Consider the following 22,260-nt stretch of genomic DNA (forward strand, 5'->3'; position numbering starts at 1 on the left):
CATGCAGGGTCTTCCTCTCCTGTGCTGTCCTCCACCATTCTGAGCATGATGTCCTTCTCCAAGGATTGGTCCCTCCTGGCCACATGCCCAAAGTATGTGAGACAGAGATTCAAAAATCCTAGCCTCCAAAGAGAACACTGGTTTCACCCTTTCCAAGACAATCTATTTGTTTTCTTGGCGGTCCATGGTATATTCAAGACTCTTCTCCAACACCCCAACTCAAAGGCATCAATTCTTTTTCTATCATCCTTAGTGATTATCTAGCTCTCTGATGCATAGCAAGTAACTGTGAAGACCATGGCCTGGATCAGACACACCTTAGTCTCTAGACTGACATCGTTGCTTCTTAGTACTCTGGAAGGTCCCCAACAGCAGATTTACCTAATGCAATCTGTTTTTTGATTTCCTGACTGCTGCTGTCAAGAATGCCTGGGAATAACTTAAAAGGAAAAGGAGGGAGGAGAAAGAGTGGTAAAAAAGAAAAGGGAAGAAGAAAAAAAGGAAGAAAACAAGAAAGTTAACTCATGCTGTCACATATTTTCTTTTTTAAAACAAGTTTCATTTTCACTTTTAATTTAACAAATTAAAATTTTTAAGATAAAATTATTAAATTTTTTAACTAAAATTTTTAAAAATAGGGGAACATGTACAGAACAAATCAGCTTTGCATTGTTGTGCCACAATCGCGAGTCCCCCAAAGGATACAAGGGAGCCGAAATTAATGCAAGAACATGAGGGATTTTATTACAAGCTCTTGAGCAGGGACAGCACATGGCGACTGGCTAATTTGTAAATGAGCAGACTCATTAGCAAGGGCGTGAACATTTGGCATACTCTGATTGGAGTAAGGTTCATATAGGAGGAGTTAGAGTCACTTCTCTGTTCCTGAGGTCCTTTCAGGAAGTGAACTCAATAAAAACTAGGACAGAGGACTTAAGATGGCGGCAACAAGGCCAAAGGATTTAAGATGGCAGCCAGACCAGAGATATATACAGTGTACAAAAACTTAACTCTAACATTCAAAGCTTAACTCTAACATACAAAACTTAACCCTAACACTTGAAACTTAACTCTAACAGCATTATATATCCATACAGGTTTTGTGACATTGCCTGCAATCCCTACAATGAAACAGCACTCTTGGCACCTCCTCCCTGCATTTCTAGTTCCATTTTTCCTTCTTTCCTGTTTTTGCCTCTGGTGGCCTAATATAAGGCGCTGTACTGCCAACCCAGAAACAGGCAGCTGAGTCCACTCACTACTTCTTGGGAATAAAAATGGGCAATTCCTCTCATGAATTTATAGCCCTTGAAAACCTGCTGGAGGGTCAGCTATGAGTCAGTTCTGACTCAACAGCAGTGAGGTGAGGTGCTTTATTCCTGGGCAAGGGTGGCCCTTTTGATATTTTATTTAATCTTGTAGTTGATTGTCCTGTAGAGTGCATACCTCCCTGGTCTTACTGTTGACCTTACAAGTCTGTTGAGGAGGTGGACTATATGAAAATGAAACCACCATCAGAACTGGAGCAAGAATCATTAACAGCCTGCAATAGAACCTTGACATACACCTTTCCTGATTTTAAACCAGGCAAGTTCCCCTGTTTTATTTAGACAATAGCTTCTTGGCCTATGTGTAGGTTTCACATGAAAACTAAGTGTTCTTAGATTGCCATTCTTCTCAATATTAGCCATCATTTGTTATGATCCACACAGTCATATGCTTTTGCAGAGTTAAATTTGTGTTACTATAAATACAAACATTTTTCTAGTATCCCCTGCTTTCAGTCAAGATCAAGAAATCAAAAGATGTACTTCTCTGGAAAAATCTGCTATCAGGGACCTCCCCCAAGTACTTAAGAACAAAGATGTCAGCTTAAAGACTAAGATGTGCCTGACCTCAACCAGGGTTTTTCCAATTACTTCCTATGTATCTAAAAGTTGGACAATGAATAAATATGACAGAAGGACAATTAATGTCTTTGAATTGTGCTGCTGGAGCACTACCCTGTTGTTGTTGTTGTGTGCCATCAAGTCAACTACAACTACACACTGATCCTATGAACTAAAGGTTGAACACTTCCCTATCTTGGGCCAAACTTGCTCAGCATTTAAGGTGAAGGAATTGAAGAACAAATTCAAGCCTTGAGGAGCAATGCTTAAGGATGCTATGGGCAGAATACTGAATGATCCAGGAAGCAGTAAAAGCAGATGGAAGGAGTATACAGAGATACTGTACCAAAAGGAATTGGCTGACACAGAAGAGTTTCATGAACAACGTTATGATCAAGAACCTGTGGTGATGAAGGAGGAAGTTCAAGCTGCTCTGAAAGAACTGGCAAAAAAACCAAGGCCCCACGAATTGACAGCATACCAATTAATGTATTTCAACAAACAGACGCTGTTCTGGATGCACTTACCAAGTTATGCCAAGAAATCAAGAGTACAATCACCTGGCCAACTGACTGGAAGAGATCTCTATTTGCTCCTATTCCAAAGAAAAGTGACCTGACAAAGTGTAGAAATTATCGAACAATACCATTAATATCACATGCAATCAAGATTCTGCTGGAAATTATACAAGAACTACTTAAACAGCACATCTACAGAACTGCCAGATGTGCAGACTGCGTTTACAAGAGGCCATGGTACTAGGGATATGATAACTAATGTTAGATGGATCGTGGCTGAAAGCAGAGAGTACAAGAGGAATGTCTATCTGTGTTTCATTGAATCAAAGGCATTTGACTGTGTGGACCACAGTGAACTGTGGCTAACTCTGAGAGGAATGGGAATTCCGGAAAACTTGATTGTGCTTATGCAAAACCTATACTTGGACCAGTAGGCAGTTATCAGAACAGAGCAAGGAAACACTACATGGTTCAAAATCTGGAAGGGTGTTTGCCAGGGATGTGTCCTAACTCCATATCTTTTCAATCTACATGCAGAAGAGATCATTCGGAAGGCTGGGCTCTATGAGGAGAAATGCAGCATCAGGTTTGGAAGAAACTATAAACAATCTGTGTTATGCGATGACACAACCCTGTTTGCTGAACCTGAGGAGGACCTGAAGTGTTTGGTGCAGAAGGTCAAGGACTACAGCCTTCAATATGGACTGAAGCTCAACATCAAAAAAACAAAGATTCTCACCACAGGGCCAAATGGCAGCATCATGACAGATGGTGAAGAGACTAAGACTGTTAACAGGTTCAGTTTGCTTGGCTCCACAATCAACACTCTTGGTGCCAGCAGCCAGGAAATCAAAATACAAATTGCACTGGAAAAGTCTGCTGTCAGGGACATCTCCAGAGTACTGAAGAGCAACAATGTCAGTCTGGAGACTAAGGTGCGCCTGATCCAGGTCATGGTCTTCGTAATTAATGTGCTATGCATCAGAAAGTTGGACAATGACTAGGGATGACAGGAGAACTGATGCCTTTGTGCTGTGGTGCTAGAGAAGAGTATTGAATATACCATGGACTGCTAAGCGAACAAACAGGTTCGTCCTAGAAAGAGTGAAACCAGGATGCTCCTTGGATGCAAGGATTCTGAAGCTCCATCTGATATATGATACCCTAGAGTCCTCTCACAGACGAGGACCCAGGGCCTTTAGAGGCTAGACCCTGAGATGGATTCACTCAAGTAACTAGAGTAATGAGGATAGGTGTGTCGGAGACAATAAGGTGGGCTCAGGAAATAGCAGAGTTTAGAGCTGCTGTACACAGGGTCACTATGAATCGAAAGCGACTCGATGGCATATAACAACAACTGATACACCTGCCCCCATAGCCACAGTCACTGTATCAATCCAACTCATTCAATGTATTCCTCTTCTATGCTGACCCTCCACTCTTCCAAGCATGATGTCCATCCTGACAATATGCAGAAAATGTGTGTGACGGAGATAATGTTTAATATGCACTGGTCTTTCTTTTATTTATTATGTTAACTATATTACCACAATCTCATCAATAGCTACTCCATGTGAAAAATTTTCATCTTAAAATGGATTTCTTTTTTCAAACTACTTCAGTAAATAAGGAATTGGATATGCTTACAAGTTAAGACATTTGCTTAAGGTAATTGTGATTATACAGCAAATTATTAATTTCCACAAGACTGGAGGGCTTTTTAAAAAGTACCTTTGTAGAATATTGTTTTCTTTAGTAAGGCAATGAAGTTTCATTTTGCAATGTCAAACGAACAAGAGCTGGTTTAGCAGGTCATTGAGCACTAAGAACACAAAGGCAACCAACCACTGGTAATAATAGGCGCTCAGCTCTCCGCAAGGTCCTGCGTCAAAACCAAGGACGCAGGTGGCTTCTGGGCAATCCGCTCTGACCGTCACCATGCTACGCCCTTCCCGAATGGCTGAAGACTCCCGCTTACACAGCCACCCCGCCCCATCCCGCCGGCCTGCCTGTGGGGACCAACACGCAGCCAGAGCAGAACAAGCCCTCACCTCGGAGACCTTGCCCACCTCGTCTGGCAGCCCCGGACTGCCGGGAACCTGTGCGCGCCCTCCGACCTCGCCTGGCCCGCGGAGCCCCGCCCCCTCCGGGAACCCGAGCGCGCGCCCGGCCGGTGCACCCGCCCCGCCCGCGGATCCCCGCCTCCGCCGGGAGCCCGAGCTCGCCCTCAACCAGCGCCCCGTGCATACCCGCCTCGCCCCCACTGGGAACCCGAGCACGCACGCTGGCCGGAGCATAGACGCTCCCGCCGCACACCCGCCTGTCCCAAGCGCGCACCCTGGCCGGTAGACAGACATGCCTCGTGCACACTCACCCCGCCCGTGGAGCCCTGCCCTTGCCGGGAGCCCGAGCGCTAGCTCAGTCAGCGCCCTCACGCGCCCCGCGTACACCTACCCCGACCCCACGGGGTGCCCTGACACGCCCGCCGGGAGCCCGAGCGCGCGTCCTGGCTGGTGCACAAATGTATCCAGTGCACACCTGCCCTGCCTGTGGAGGCCTGCCTCCCTAGGGAGCCCGAGCACGCCCTCCGCCCGCGTCCTGACGCTCCCGGCGGACACCTGACCAATGCGCAGCGAGAGCCAACGTCCTCAGTGAGGGTGGTGGGGTGGGAGGGGCGCGCGGCCAGCCCCAGCACCGCGCTTTTAAGCAACCGTAACGCATATGGCAGGCTAACTCTGTCATGCTGGCCCTTTCTGTTACATTAAAACGTGTTCGAAATTTTCCAGCTACCTGAGTCCCTGTACAGTCGCAGCACTAGACAATCTGGCCACAGGACACCTTTGCAGCGCACAGGACAGGGACAGCCTTCCAGTCAGTACTCAGTCTCTCAAAGCATGCCTGCATCCATAACTCCGGACGAGAGAGAGAGAGAGAGAGAGAGAGAGAGTGCGTGACCAGGTCTGAGGAGGCTGCGCACTAGCGTCCCAGCACTGTGGAGCCCTGGAGAAAATTGCTGTTTGCTTGGACACATCTAAACCATGCTGAGGACCAAGACCTTTAGCGTAGGAAAAGTGTGATGGAGAAGAGATATGATCAGAACTAGTAAGCACTCACTGCGGGCTTTCTAGAGGTGGGAACTCTTAAACTGTTGGTGGGATTGTAAAATGGTACAGCCACTCTGGAAGGCAGGTTGGCATTTTCACAGAAAGCGGAACTTAGAAACTATGACCCAACTATTTCACTACCAGGAATATACCCTGAGGAAATTGGACTGAAATGATGGTACATTCACTGTCATGAGCCTTGAGCCTTAATTACTCATGGACATATTACAAAAGCCAATTACAATTTATTGATTAATTCATAGCAACAATTTCAATTTACCTTGCAATTTATAAATTAATCACAAATGTTGATTCATCAAGCACCAGTTAATTGCAATTTATCTACATTACAATTCATAAATTCATCATAACATATTTATTCATTAATTCATTGCAAGCATTAAACAGTTAATTGCAAATGATCTTCATTGCACTTCATAAATTCATCACGTTGATTCATCAGCAGTGGAAAACATTCACTCACCTCGGGATCCCAACTCATCCTCTTCTTTTGCCTCTCATGGTCATTGGTGCAGTAGGGGGGGGGGGGGGAGGGTTGGGGTGTTTCCCTCTGCTAGTTCAGCAGTTCGATGTAGTCAGGGTTCTCAGCTAGTTCAACAATTCTATGTAGCTAGAGTCCGTCGGTGTGGGCAGAATCCTCCACTGTCTCAGTAGCTCATGTCCATCAGTGTAGGCTAGAGTTCTTGTCTATGAAAAGAGCCGTTAGATCTTTGGCTTTAAAAAGAGCCTTTGGACCTTCAATGTTCAGTTCATCGTGAAGTGCAGAAGGAGAATTTCTGGGCACAGCCAGAGTTTTATCTACTCTGGCTTCCCCGCTTTACAATATGGTGAGGCAAGTGGGGCATGCTGGGACATGTTGAATACCAATATGAGTTTCACCAATCATGTTCAAGACTAGTTGTGTTTCCTTGGCAACACGACAGTAACCAGTCATATCTCCTTATCAAAGGTCCACACCTGTTGTGGTCAGTGCGCCCTAGACCTCTAAAAGGCCTAATTGGACATATTAACTGTTCAGTATGTTTTCACAAATGTTCTTAACATAATTTCTAACAGCAAATTCCTAACATATTTCTTATTTTAATTCTAACATATACAGGTTCTTAACATTATTTTAATTCTCACGTATAACATATCAAGTTCTTATTTTCTCACTTCAGTTCTAACATATACTAGAGTAAGTTCTTAACATATTTCTTACTTTAAAATTTACAAGTTATGTTCTCTTAGCAACATGGGCAGTAACAAGTTACATTCCCTTATCAGGATTCACACAGTAGCTTTACAGGCAAGTTAATATCAGTTACATTCCCTTTTTAACAGTTTGCACTTACTGTGGTCAGAGGGGCTCTCAGCCTCAAAAAGGCCCATTTAGACATGTTAAACTGCTAGTATATTTTTTCATAAATATTTTTATTTTTATACTTAAGCATCAAATTTATTATACTATTTTTCTACAGCAAACATATTTCATAATGCAAAACAGCAAATTACAATTGGAGATATCTCATAATATGTGTTACAGCAACATTAAACTGCTCATAACAGTTCACACAATGAAATAAATAATACCATGCTGCACTCAGAAGCAATGATTGCAAAATATATTACATAACTTGGGAGAGACTGGAGAGTATTAAACTGAGTGAACTTAGTCTCAGAAGGACAAATACTGCATAAGACCATTGTAAACATAGAAGGTTAATTAGCAAAACATGTATGAGGGAAGAAGAGGTGGAAGCAGAGGGGTGAGGATTTGTAGATGTGAAAACACATGGTTGCACAATTTGTAGGTAGAGGGAGGGAATAAAGGAACTGAGAAAGATCTGGCAGGGACTTGAAAAGATACGGTGAGGGTGAACGTACTGTAATGGTGATTGTTGCTATAAAACATAATGAATAGGAATGATTGTTCAATATAGTGTGAATGAAGAATAGTGTGAAATGCAATGTATATGAACTTTGTAAGCTAACCAATATAATTTTTTTAATCCAAAAGAAAACAATTTTTTTTTGTACATCACTTTTTCAAAGTGATTTCACATCCACAAATCCAACTAAAAAGCAGTGATAATTTTTTTTTGTCCTAGGTACTTTGAACATATCAAAGTAACCAGTCCCAAGAGAAGAACATCATACTTGATAGAGTCAGGGGGTGGGGATGGAAGACCCTTGATGAGGTACATCAGTGCAGTGGCTGCAGGACCATGTGGGATCGTCTGTCCTGCATGGAGTCACAATGAGTGAAAACCAACTGGACAGGAACCTCTATAGGCACTCCACATAGCAAATTCTTGTATGTTTTTGTAACTTAGGAAAACAATTGATGATGCAGTTTACTATGATGAAATGTGGTACGTGAAATCACATAGAAAATAACCATCATAATGCCAGATGTCTTATAAGCATGCAGTTGTTATTAGGCACCTCTGAGTGGGCTCCAAGCCATAGTAGCTCTGCAGGCAAGAGAACCAATCTCTCCTAGGATCCTGTACTGACACCACAATATCCACAATATCTTGCAGCCATCCTGCGAAGTCACTTTGTTAAAAGTCTTCCTCTGCTTCTCTGACTCTCTACCTTCAAGAGCATGGTGTCCTTTCCCAAGGACTGGAAAACATACACTCCTGATGAAACAGATGTTATTGGCCTGATAACATATCCCAAGTATATACAACAAAGTTTTGCTATCCTTCCCTCTGAGGAGCACTCTGGCTGCACTTCCTCCAACACAGATTTGTTTGTTATTTTGTCTAACAAATCATCTCTCATTGTCAGAGAATCAGAACTGACTCACAGCTGACCCTCCAGTGGATTTTCAGAGGCTCTAAATCACATGGGAGGAGATTGACCGTCTTTCCCCCAAGGTGCTACTGCATTCAGATTGCCTATTGTTGAGTTAGCAGCTCAACTCTTTACCCACTAGGTGGCCAGAGCTCTATGGTTTTTTTGACAGTCCATGGTGTATTCAATATGCTTCACCACTACCACAATTCAAAAGCATCAATTCTCCTTTTCTTTTCCTTATTCATGTTCACATTGTCCTACTTTCACATTCATATATAGTGGCTGAGCACAGCATTGTTTAGACTAAGAGCACCTTAGTCTTTTGAGTGACATTCAATTTGCCCATTGAAATACATCTTTTAATTTTTTTTACTTCCACAGATTAGCTGTGGAATGACATAAAATATGTGACCCAGGAGAAGAAAGAGATCATTACAAAGAGAGGAAAGGAAAAGAAAACCAAAGGAGATATCCAAAGGAACTATGAAAATTACAGCAGAATATCGAGAAGCCAAACAAAAGGAAGAAATGGAGAAGAAAAGAAGTTGAAAAGAAAATGTCAAAGGGCAGCTGGAGAAGACAAAACAAAGTATTACACCAAAAAGAGCTTGAGTCACAAAATTAAAAAAGGAGAAGACACTGCTCAGCATTTCTCAAGCTGAAAAAACTGAAAACAAAATCAAACCTTGAGTTGCAATATTGAAGGATACTATTGGCAAAATCTTGAATGATTCAGGAAACATCAAAAGAAGATGGAAGGAATACACAGTCACTGTACCAAAAACAATTGGCTGACATTTTAAGAAGTAGTATATGATGAACAGCCAATGGTAATGAAGGAAGAAGGTCAAACTGTACTGAAGGCACTGGCAAAAATAAGTCCCCAGGAATGAATGGAATACCAGCTTGAGAAAGGAACCACTAGAAAAGAGAAACTCTATAAAAATGCTTGAGCTCTTAGGGAGGGAAAGAGAGGCTCTGCCAGCACTTCCTTATCTGAAGAGCAAAGAAGGTTATAATTCTGCAAGGATATTTACTTATCTGCTGGGCCAGAACAGCTGTGACCTTGTATGTCTGGCTCACCTTCCCCTACCTGAAACTGTGAAACTTGCTTTCACTTCTGTAAATTCCTGCCAATGTTTTGAAACCACCAATGAGAGAATAGCATGACTATTCATTGTCTGTTTCCTATAAAAAGCCCAGACCAAAGTAGTCAGGAGGCTCAGCAATTTTGGACAATAGTCCCCCAAGGCTCCATCAGGGCATAAATCCCTTCCTCTTTACAACTCAGATATGTGAGTAATTCTTTTTCTCCCTCAGGTCTTGTCTTCCTGGAACAAACTGACTTGTTCTAACAAACACATTCATCCCTGGATGTGCTCACAAAACTGAAATCTGGAAGATAGCTACCTGATCAACTGACTACAAGAGATGCATATTTGTTCCCATTCCCCAAAAAGCTGACCTAACAAAATGGAAATTATCAAACATCATAAATCTCACATGTAAGCAAAATCTTGCTGAAGATTTCTAAAAAAAAATGCCTAGAACAGTACATCAGCAAAGAACAGCCAGAAATTCAAGCTGGATATAGAAGAAGCTACAGGAATATCATTGCTGATATAATAGGAATCTTGGCTGAAACCAGTGAATACCAAAAGGATGTCTGTCTAATTGACTACACAAAAGCATTTGACTGTATTGATCATAACAAATTAAAGCTAACATTGACAAGAATGGGAAATCCAGAACACTTAAATGTACTCATGGAAAACTTATGCATAGACCAAGAGGTTGTTGTATGAACAGAGCATTGTTTAAAGTAAAGAAAGATGTATAGCAGAGCTATATCCTTTCTCCATATCTATTCACTCTGTATGCTGAGCAAAGAATTTGAGAAGCTGGACTTTATGAACAAGAGTGTGACGTCAGGATTTGAAGACTCACCAGCATCCTGAATTATGGAGATGACACAAATTGACTGCTGAAGGTGAAGAAGCAGCATTTGGTATAGACGATCAAAGGCTGCAGCCTTCAGAGTACATTACATTTCAACATCAAGTAAACAAAAATCCCCAGCAACAATAGCAAAGGTCAACAGAGCAGCAAAAAACAGATGCTGAAGAGGTTATGCAGAGATTAGAACCCTTATTCACTGCTGGTAGGAGTGTAAAATGGTGCAACCACTATGGAAGGCAGTTCGGCGCTTTCTCAAAAATTTGGAAACAGAAATACCATTTGACTCAGCAATTCCACTATTGGAAATATACCCTAAGAAACCAGAACCACCATCAAACAGATGTAAACAGAATCCTATTTATTGCTGTTGTATTTACAATAGCAAAGAGATAGAAGCAACCCAAGTGCCTGTCAACAAATAAATGGACAGAAAAAAATATGGTATTCATACAATGGGATACTATGAAGCACTGAAAAAAGTGAAATCATAAAACATTACACAACATGGGTGACTCTGGAGGACCTTAGGCTGATTGAAATACTTCAGTCACAGGGAGCTCTGGTGGCCTAGAGGCAAGAAACTACTGCAATCCCAGAGGCATGTGGTTCAAATCTACCAGATGCTCTGCTGGAGAAGAAGGATGGACAGTCTCCTACAGTATCATTCAAATCAGATTTGATGGTACACACACACAAAATGGTAAAAAAAATTTAAAAATAAATATCTGTCACAAAAGGACAAATACCACATAGCACCACTATTAAAAGCAAGATTGACATGGGGTCAAGAGGAGAATAGGGTAAGAGTGAACAGATAATGAACACTGCCTTGGATTAGATGAAGGAAAAAACTGTTTAAAAGGAAAATATGATTAGGCATCATATGCATGACAACAGCCGAGAATAAGAGGTATATTGCAAAAAGGACTGGGGGGAGATGGGAAGAAGGTAGTTGTGCAACAGTTTTGTTTTTTTTAAGTGAACTTAGGGGGAGGGAAGGGAGGGAAGAGAGAGATGTGTAACAATGAACGAATGAACATCCAACTTTTCTGTAAACTTCTGTTAAAATCACAATTAAAATAAAAAGTTTATTAAACAACAAAAATCCTCATCACTGGGCCAACAGACAACATCATAATAGATGGAGAAAAGATTGACATTGTCAATTATTTAATTTTACTTGGATCTACAACCAATATCTTTGGTACAATTAGCATTCAAGAAATCAAAAGACATGTTTCATTGGGAAAATACAAAGTTCTAAAGAGCAACGATGTCAGTTTTAGGATTAAGATGTACCTCGTCCCAGCTGTTTTATTTTCATTTGCTTCATATGCATCTGAAAGTTGGACAATTAATAGACATGATAGAAAAGGAATCAGTTATTTTTAATTGTGGTGTTGGAGTAGAGGAATCAATGATTTTTTAAAAAAATTATTAATTTGAATGAAAATTTACAGAGACTTTGGGTTTCCATTCATTCATTGTTACACTTTTCTCCCCTACCAACCCTCCCCCCTAGTACACTACCCTCTTGGAAAAGTAAAAGAAAAATTCTTTCATTGTTTTACAAACCCTCCCCCAGGTCCACTCCACTATGCAGCCCTTCACTCTGGACTCCTGTCATGACAAAATTACCTAATCACATATCCCTTTTAAACAGTTTTCTTCCTTATCTGTTTTAAAGCAGTATACATTATTGAACCCATCTTTCTCGGGATCAATGATTTTTAAAATCATGGTATTGAATATCCCATGGACTGCCAAAAGAATAAACAAGTATGTGTTGGAGGAAGAGCAACCAAGATGCCACTAGAGACAAAGATGGTGAAACTTCATCTCACATTCTTTGGCCATGTTTTTAGTAGAGGCAAGTTCTTGAATGCATCCTATCTCCATACTTTTTCAATCTATATGCAGAATAGATCATACAGGAGGCTGGGCTCTATGAGGAGGAATGTGGCATCAGGATTGGACTCATCAACAACCTGCATTATGAGGATCACACAACCTTGGTTGCTGAAACTGAGGAAGACCTGAGACACTGCAGAAGGTCAGGGGCTGCAGCCTCCAATATGGATTGAAGCTCAACATTAAGAAAACAAAATTTTCACCACTGAAGTAATTGGCAGCATCATGATAGATGGTGAAGAGGCTGAGATTGTTAACAGCTTCAGCTTCTTTGGCTCAACAATCAACACTCTTGGTGTCAGCAGCCAGGAAATCAAAAGACAAATTGCATTGAGAAAATCTGCTGTCAGAGACTTCTCCAGAGTACTAAAGAGCAGTGATGTCAGTCTAGACACTAAGGTGTGCTTAATCCAGGTCATGCTCTTCGCAATTACTTGCTATGCATTAGAGAACTGGACAATGACTGTGGATGTTAAAAGAAGAATTGATGCCTTTGAGTTGTGGTGCAGGAGAGGGGTACTGAACATACCATGGACTCCTAAGAGAACAAACAGGTCTATCCTGGAGAGAGTGAAACCAGGCTGCTCCTTGGAGGCAAAGATTTTGAAGCTCTGTCATACATACTTTGGGCATGTTGCAAGGAGGGACCAGTCCCTAGAAAGTGATATCATACTTGAAAGGGTGGATGGACAGCACAAGAGAGGAAGACCTTGGATGAGCTGGATTGACTCTATGACTAGCGTAATAGGGGTAGGTGTGTCAGAGACAATAAGATTGGCTCAAGATAGAGCAGTGCTCGGAGCTGTTGTACATAGGGTCACTGTGATTCAGAATCAGCTTGACCAAATATAAGAATAGTTCTTGGGGAAAAAATCAAACAAAAAGTTCTTGGTGAAGGGATTGAGAAAGAGAGAATGGCACAGGATAGGGCAAGGATCATAACTGTTGCTTATGGAGTAGCTATGAGTTGTAGTTGACTTGATGGCACATAACAACCACAACTGTAGGAGTTTTCTTTGGTGAAATGTCTATTCAAGTTCTTTGCCCATTTTATGATTGAGCTGTCTTTTTGTGATGTTTGATATATACACACACATATACACGCACTAAGGTGTACCTGATCCCGGTTATGGTCTTTGCAATTACTTGCTTTCATCATAGAAATGGACAATGACTAAGGATGACAGAAGAAGAATTGATGCCCTTGAGTTGTGGTGCTGGAAAAGAGTCTTGAACATACACCATGGACCACCAAGAAAACAAAGAGGTCTGTCTTGGAGAGGGTGGAATCAAGTTTCTCCTTGGAGGCTAGGATTTTGGAGCTCTGTCTTACGTACCTTGGGCAAGGGCCAGGAGAGACAGATCCTTGGAGGAGGACATCATGCTCAGTAAGGTGGAGAGACAGTGCAGGAGAGGAAGATCTCAGATGAGATAGATTGATACAGTAACTGGGGCAATGGGGATAGGCGTGTCAAAGTCAGTGAGACTGGCTCAGGACAGGGCAGACTTCAGAGCTATTGTACTTAGGGCGCTATGAGTCACAGATGACTTGACGGCATGTAACGACATAAATATGTTGTGTTATATACCATTAAGTTGGAAGCGACTAATAGCTGACCTCTAAGCAGGTTTTCAGATGAAGTTAATGACACAGGAGGAGATTGTCCATCCTTCTCCTGTGGAGCAGCTAGTGGATTAAAACTGTATGCCTTTGGGATTGTAGCTCAACTTCTTGCCACTAGGCCCCTAGAACCCACCCACACATACATTTGTTGTTCTTGTTAGGTACCATCAAGTAAATATGACCCACAGTGACCCTGTGAACAACAGATCTGAACTCATTACTATCCTTTGCCATCCTGACATTTCCTGACACATTAGAGCCCATTGTGGCAGTCACCAAGCCAAAATACCTCCTCAACAGCCTCCCTCTTCTCCTTCACCAAACCTCTAAGCATCATGACATCCCTCTCCAAGGAATAGCACCCTCCTAGCAACATACCCCAAGTATGTGAGAGGAAGCCTCATCATCTTTGTCTCCGAAGAGTGCTTTGGCTATACTTTCTCAAATACATATTTGTTCTGTTAGCCGTCCATAGGATGTTCAGTGATCTTCTCCAACACCAGAGGTATCCATTCTTCTGTCATCTTTATTCACTGTCCAGATCTCAAATGCATAGCAAGTGATCAGAAAGACCATAGACCTTAGTCCTCAAACTGGCATCATTACTCCAAAATAATTTTTAAAAGTTCCTAACTACAGACTTTCCCAGTGTAATACCTTTCCTGATTTTCTGACTGCTGATACCAAAGGTGTTAATTGTGGATATAAGAAAGATAAAATTGTCAGTTTCAATCTTTTCTTCACCTATCATGATGCTGCCTATCAGTCTACTGGTAAGAATATTTGTTTTCTTGACATTGAGATACAATCCACATTGAAAGCTATATTCCTTGATCTTCTGCAACAAGTGCTCCAAGACCTCTTCACTTTCAGCAAGCACGTTTGTGCCATCTGCGCAATGCAGGTTATTGATGAACCTCTCTCTGATCCTGATACCACTTTCCTCTTCATAGAGTCCAGCTTCTCAAATAATTTGTTCAGCAAATAGGTATGGAGGGAGAATAGAACCCTTGTTAATTTTAAACAATGTAGTGTTCCCTTGCTCTTTTCACACAAGAGCCTCCTGGTCTTGATATAGATTTCATATGATCACAATTAAGTGCTCTGGGATTCCCATTCTCCTCAATGTTGGGCCATAATTTTTTATTATCTACACAGGCAAATGCCTTTGTATAGTCAATGAAGCACAAATAGACATTCTTCTGGTATTCTTTCTTTTCAGCCAGGATCCATCTGACATCAGCAATGATATCCCTGATGCCACAGCCTCTTCTAGATCCTGCTTGAACTTCTGTCAGTTCCCTATCTGTGTACTGTTCTAGCTGTTTTTTAATTATCTTCAGCAATATTTTTCTTGCATGTAATATTAATGATATTTGTCTATAGTTTCCACATTCTGTTGGATCACTTTGTTGGGCAGCAAATAAAAAAAAGCCTTCTGTGTGTGTGTGTGTGTGTGTGTGTGTGTGTGTGTGTGTACTGGTTGTTAGATTCTTATTGAATGTGTGGTTCCTGAAGATATTCTCCCAATAAGAACTGTTTTTTCCATTTTTTTACTGATATTTTTATGACACTTTTAAAAAATTATGTGGTCCCATTTATTTTCTCTTTTTCTGCTTTGCTTTTGTTATTTTTAAAAACTCATTGTTAAAAGCTAGAACTGACAGAATTTCCCTTGCTTTTTGTATGAATTATAGTTTAGTGTGTATATTTAGGTGCTTATTCTATTTTGACTTGTTCTTGTGCATAGTATGAGACATGAATATGGTTTCGTTTATTTGCATGTGGAAACTCAATTTTTCCAGTAGTATTTATTGATGAGAATCAACCTCCTCATCAAAAGGATTTAGTACACTTGTGGAAAAAAAAACCAACCAAAACGAACTAACAAAAACCTAACAGTTGATTACAGATGCATGAGTTTATTTTTAGATTTTAAATTTTTTTTATATTGGTCTGCGTATCCATTACTATATCAATAGAAAGTTGTTGGAGGAGTGTTTTTGTTTTTTTAATTTTACCATAGATCGGGTGCATATTTCATTTTATACTACTTTATTTATAAAATTTGAATACACCATTTTCCACACCGTAGTATTCCAATTTCTCTCACCCCCCCCCATCAAACTGTACAAACTCATGATTAATACTCCCCTCCCCGTGCTACACATCCTCATCCCTCTGCTTTCATCCTCTTCCCACCTTGGATCTTCATACCTATTCTACAATAATGGTTTTATACAATATTTGTCCTCGTGGGACTGAGTTGGTTCATTCAGCGTAATGCTCTACAGTCCCTCCCAAGTTAGGTAATAATTTACAAAATCATTGCTCCTGAGTGCTGCATAGTATTCCATTGTATGAATGTATCATAATTTCTCAATCCATTCTGTTGTGGTTGGATATCTGGGTTGTTTCCATGTTTTTGCAATGGTTAATAATGCTGCTATGAACATTGGTATACAAGACAGTTGCTTTTATTACTATGACTTTTTAGGCTATTTGTTTTTGTTATTTGCTGGCAAGTCTGAACTGACCCATACCTGATCCTCTATTGAGTTGTAAGAGGCTTCAAATCACATGGGAGGAGACAGCCGATCTTTTCCCCATGGAGCAATTGGCATTGCAACTTCTTACTGTTAGCCACTAGAGCTCCTTATTGTTTGTGTATTATGTTTGTTTGGTTGGTTTTTTTTCATGCTAATGAGATTTTAATCTTCCACAGCAGGTCAAACTCCAAACTGAATAACAATCCTCAGAGGAAATGGTATGTTGAACGTTGAGTTCAGTTAGATACCATCAATGTCCTCATCATCATCACCAATGTCATCAATCTGGATTTCATCATCATCTCCTGGGCCAAATGTATCCGTTTCATTGATTTTAGCATGTTCTGGAAGCTCGCCATATGCCTTCAGACTTCTAGCTTCATCCGCATTGTATTTTAAAATGGCATCAGCCTTGTTAACCTCATAATCTCGGAGTCCAACCAATATGATATCTGAGGTATTTATCCAGACCTTTTCCCTCAATTTTCCTCTGATGTGACATAACCTTTTCACACCATCGAAACACATAGCTTCTAATCGTCCATTCCCCAACATTTTGATTACTTGTACATATTCTTGGCCATCCTCCTTGAACACCAGCTCTCTTTTCTCAGACTCATTTTCATTCTTACCTCTGCGTCTATTTTTACCTCCTTTACCTGGTGAGGTGAAGCACTTTATTCTTAGGCATGGCGGTGGATGCGGCCTTGCGGGGTCTCTGACCTCCTTCTGGGCGGCGGCGGTGGCGGTGGCAATCGTGGTGGCAGCGATTCCTCCAAGATGAGAAAGGGGTGAGTGAGGTGAACACGCAGGACTAGATGCAGACACGGGAGGACAGTGTGTATTATGTTTTACATTCAGGAAGTATGAGTCCTCCTACTTCATTCTTCTTCTTTAACATTGTTTTCATTAATGGTAAGGATTGGCTTTTCTATTTCTGTGTCACAGATATTATTTAAATCTTTAACATTGCTAAAGTAGCATATGTGAACTTGCTAATCTATATATACCAAGGAGACTGTGATGTAGTGGATTGTTCAGAATGGTTTTTCCAGCAATTTGCTTATACTTTCATCACATGTCAAGGTAGTTGCTGTTGTTAGGTACTGTCAAGTTGAGTACAATTCATAGCGACCCTAAGAACAGTCAACCTGAAACCTGCCATCCTTTTCATCTCTGAGACTCTAGAGTCCATTGCTGAAGTCACAGTGTCAATCCAATACTTTGGGAGTCTTCCTCTCCTTTGCAGTCCCTCCATGTTTCCAAGCATGATGTCCCTTTCCAAGGAATAGCCTCACCTAGCTACATGCCATAAGTATGAAAGACAAAGTTTTGTTATCCTTGCCTCCAAGGAGCACTCTGGCCACATCCATTCCAGGACATATCTATTTGTTCTTTCGACAGTTCATGCTTGTGACACTCAGAAGGAATTCTATCTCATGTTAATAAGGTAAATAAGGTAAGGAGCATCTTTTTGGTTTTTGTTGTTGTCGTGTTCCCTAGGGTCAGAACTGACTCATATTGACCCTTTCAGCAGCCTTTCAGAGGATCTCTTGGGAGGAGACTACCCATATTTCTCACACATATTTCTCACAGAGAGCTGGTGGTTCCAACCACTTGCCTTTTGTTCAACTCTACCACTAGGTCACCAGGAACATGAAAATGAGATGTGAAAACCATAATGTAGGGATTGGTCAGTTTATCATCTCACCAGGCTTAAACTGAGCAGGTTAATAGGCAGAAAGGGGGGACTCTCTACCATAAAGAAAGAAGCAGAGAGTATAACTCATCCTTTGAGCCAGAAAGATTGCTGAGGGATTGAGACCAGCAAACAGAATGATATTACGATTTGGCCACCCAAATAGTGGGCCAGGTGGCAACAGCGATGGCAGCAGTGGTCGCACTGGTGGCAGCAGCGATGGCAACAGCAGCAGCAGAGGTAGCAGAGAACCAGAAACCCATGTGAGACAGAAAGGAGCTAAGTCTGCTGACCAGTAGAGCTAAAGCCAAGTGCCTTTTCTAGGCTCACTGGCAGTATCTTCTCTCTCTCTCTTTCTCTCTCTCTCCTTGGCAGGATTAAATACATTTGTCTTTTAAATACTTGCTCAAGGGCAGAGGCTAAGGCTGATAAGCCAAGGGTCAGAGAAAGGTCTGCTATGATGTGAGCTGAGAAGATGCTTTCTTGATTAAATAATTGAATCCTGAGTGTTTCCAACCTAAGTTTTCTTTGTGAGTAGATACTATCTTGAAGTAACCCACCTCAGATTTCCAAGGCAGTACTATCTTGAAGTAACCCCCCCTCAGATTTCCAAGGCTTTAAATCTTAATTGGAGCAGTCTGCCCATCTTTCTCCCATGGATTTGAGCCATCAACCTTTTGGTTAGTAGCAAATATATTGCATACTATGCTATGAGGAGACCTTAAAAAATCATATAAAGATTTATATTTGCTACAAACATATTGGCAGACTAGACAGACAACAGTTCAAAATCTCTGCAACTGAAGACATCAGAAAACAATGATAGCATCAGTATCATAATTTTTAACCCACAATTTAAAATGAAATGATGTGGAAGTGTTTCAAACATAACTGAAGGAATAAAATGAGTTGAAATATCAAAATAGGAGAATAACAGACTACAGAATGGTATATTGTAATATCATCATCTTGAACAGTTGGCTGCATGATATGGGAAATCAGGACAACAGTGCCAGAGCCAGTGATACCCACAGAGTTGAAAAGGTTGAATCTCTCTATCATTCTTGCCGATGCCACCTCCCACTACACACCAAGAGTAGTATCCTCCCACCACAAGACTTAATTCCACTTCAGGCTTATGAGCACACCTTCTTGTATCTGGAACCAGAAGCATTCTTCCAAGAACCTGAAGACTATGCCACATCTGGCCTGCAATCAGCCCCCAGAATAGTGAGGAATATTCTCTAACTGGGTCCCACTCTCACCTGACAACCTCTATGGCCACACTTGCACATGCCAGATCAGCAGTATCTATCTCTTTAGCCACCTCTGAATGGATATCCTGCACCCATCCTCTGGACTGAAAAGACCAATCTTTAACCAGCCAGGCTAAGCTAGGCCCCTCTGAGGCCAGTAGAAACTGTCTCAGATTGGGTGCTCTGTCTCTTCACACATCAACACAGTCCATACCAGAAGAAGCGCTACCTGATTCTCAGAGCTTTGGTCACCATATGGATAAGTACAAACTTTCACAAGACTTCTTGTTGTTGTTATTATTGTTGTTGATTGCCTTCAAGTTGAACACTATTCATACTGACTCTATGAACAAAAGGCCTGAAGCCCCTCTACAACTATTGACATTTGTCAAAGCTGATAGTTTCCAGAGGCATGTTATTTTGGAAGTGATGTCACTCCTGCTTCCAAATCTCTCATCATATGTTATTGTTCTTATGTGCCATTGAGTTATCAGCTCTGAGCCCTCCCCTGTTTTGAGCCAGTCTCACTAATGTTGACACATCAACCCCCATTGCCCCAGATAATGTATCAATCCATCTCATCCTGGGTCTTCCTCTCCCGCACTGCTCATCCACCCTTCCGATCATGATGTCCTTCTCCAAGGACTAATCTCTCCTGGTCACATGCCCAAAGTAAGACTAGATACCCTAATTCCAGACTTCTATTGCGCTAGAAGATCCACTATGCCAGGTCAATTTGATTGCTGTTTCCCACTGCATACATGTATTTTTTATTATTTTTGTATGCTTGCTTATTTTATAGTTTGCTCTTACAGAAACAGTGCTTGTGTGTCACTTTGCTGTACTGGAGGATGACTTGAATGTTATTGCAATGCTACTTGTGTTTGCATATAGACAGGTTTGCATATAGTTTCTGGTTTGGATGAGGGGTTCCCCCTGCCCATATAGTTTACTCTAATGAGTACAGCACTTGTCTGTCATTTTGCTGTGCTGGAGTGACGTGGCAGGTTGTGACCCTCATGTTGAACAGGTTTCAGTGAAGCTTCCACACTAAAACTAAGAAGCAAGAATGGCCATCCACTTCTGAAATAATGTTGTTGTTGTTGTTGTTGTCAGTGAGTCGAGCACAACTCATAGTGACCCTAGGAACAAAAGGCCCGAAACCTTTCTATAATTATCTTCATTTATCAAAGTTCACAGAGTTTCCAGAGGCATATTGTTTAGGAAGTGGGTGCCACTTCTGCCTCCAAACCTGTCTTAAACTGGGAGTTCCACCAAACACTGTCCTTCCTGGGTAATCATTATGGCATTTGACACCCCAATGACACAAGGTCCAGCATCATAGAAACCCCAGGTTACCTCAGTACAGCATATTGACAGAAGAATGTTGTACCACTTAGAAGAATGTTTCTCCAAAATAATAACAACCGACTTTTAAACACAAAGGCCCTACTTTTAGGTCTTGTTTAAAAATATGGAACACTTCATGAATTTGTATGTCATTCTTGTGTAGGGGCCATGCTAATAGGTCTTTAAAAAACCTATGAATAACAGGATTATTGTTAGATCTGGGCAATTTCCTCCCATGTGAATAAATGCCTCTGAAAACCCACCAGAGTCAGGTATGGGTCAGTTCTGATGCTATGGTACACAACAACAACAACATTGTTAAATCTAGTACCAGAAGAATGAGATTCCAAGAACACTTGATTGTGCTCATGTGAAGCCTATATTCCTTCCAGGAAGCAGTCCTGAGAACAGAGCAGAAAAACACTGCATGGTTCAAAATTGGGAAAGGAATTCATTAGGGATGTGTCCTGTCTTCCTATCTTTTCAATCTATACACAGATCTGATCATTTGGGAGTCTGGGCTTTATGATGAGGAATGTGGCACCCAAATTGGAGTAAGGTTTATTATCAACTGCCTGCCTTATGCAGATGACACAACCTTGCTTCCTGAAACTGAGAAGGATAGGAAGCATTTGCTACAGAAGGTCAAGGACTGCAGTCTCAATATGCATTGAAGTGCAACATAAAAAAAAAAGATAAAGATTCTCACTGGGCCAATTGGAAGCACCTGATAGATGGAAAGAGATTGATGTTAACAATTTCAGCTTGCTCAGCTCCACAATCAATATATTTGCACCAACAGTCAGAAACACAAAAGATGAATTGCACTGAGGAAGTCTGCTGTCAGGGACCTCTCCAAAGTCCTAAGTGGTAATGATGTCAGTCTAAGGAATAAAGTGTGTCTGATCCAGTCCATGGTCTTCGTGATTACATGATCTCTCATCAGAGAGCTGGACAATGACTTAAGATGACAGAAAAAGAATCGATACCTTTGAGTTGTGGCGCTAGAGAGGAGTATTGAACATATCATGGACCACCAGAAGAATAAACATGTCTGTCTCGGAGAGGGTGAAACCAAGTTTCTCCTTGGAGGCTAAGATTTTGAAGCACCATCTTACATGCATCGGGCATTTGGCCAGGAGAGACCAGTTCTTGGGAAGGACATCATGCTTGGAAGAGTGGAGAGACACCACGGGAGAGGAAGACCCCAGATGAGATGGATTGGCACAGTAACTAGAGTAATAGGAATAAGGGTGTCATAGTCAGTGAGACAAGCTCAGGATAAGATAGGGTTCATAGGTATTGTACACAGGGTCACTATGAGTCACAGACAACTCAATGGTACATAACAACCACAACAATTAAAAAATGAGGGGAAAAAGCTTCAAACTTTGATTAGTGATTAGAACAGGGATTGTATGAATCTAGAGAAATTGGAAATTGGAAAAAATGAAAATGGAAGAGATAAAGATTCATACCCGAAGCATTAGTAATCTATGATGGGCCGTTATTAACTACTTTAAATCAGACAATCATGTGATTCCAGATATCTATTCTGCCAGGAATGACAAATTGAAGAGGAATGTTATGACA

General features: G+C 41.3%; 1 protein-coding gene across 1 annotated transcript; it reads right to left on the reverse strand.

Annotated features, from left to right (window-relative positions):
• Positions 1-16,602: 16,602 nt before the first annotated feature.
• Positions 16,603-18,324, reverse strand: LOC102874519 (eukaryotic translation initiation factor 1A, X-chromosomal-like). Its single transcript, XM_006897029.1, has 2 exons — positions 18,209-18,324; positions 16,603-17,176 (listed from the first exon to the last, which is right to left on the reverse strand). Exons 1-2 carry the CDS (start codon positions 18,322-18,324, stop codon positions 16,603-16,605), a joined length of 690 nt encoding a protein of 229 aa, XP_006897091.1.
• Positions 18,325-22,260: the final 3,936 nt, after the last annotated feature.

Source organism: Elephantulus edwardii, unplaced genomic scaffold (genome assembly GCF_000299155.1).
Source record: "Elephantulus edwardii isolate Elephantulus edwardi_28Jun2011 unplaced genomic scaffold, EleEdw1.0 scaffold00196, whole genome shotgun sequence".
Lineage (NCBI taxonomy): Eukaryota > Metazoa > Chordata > Mammalia > Macroscelidea > Macroscelididae > Elephantulus > Elephantulus edwardii.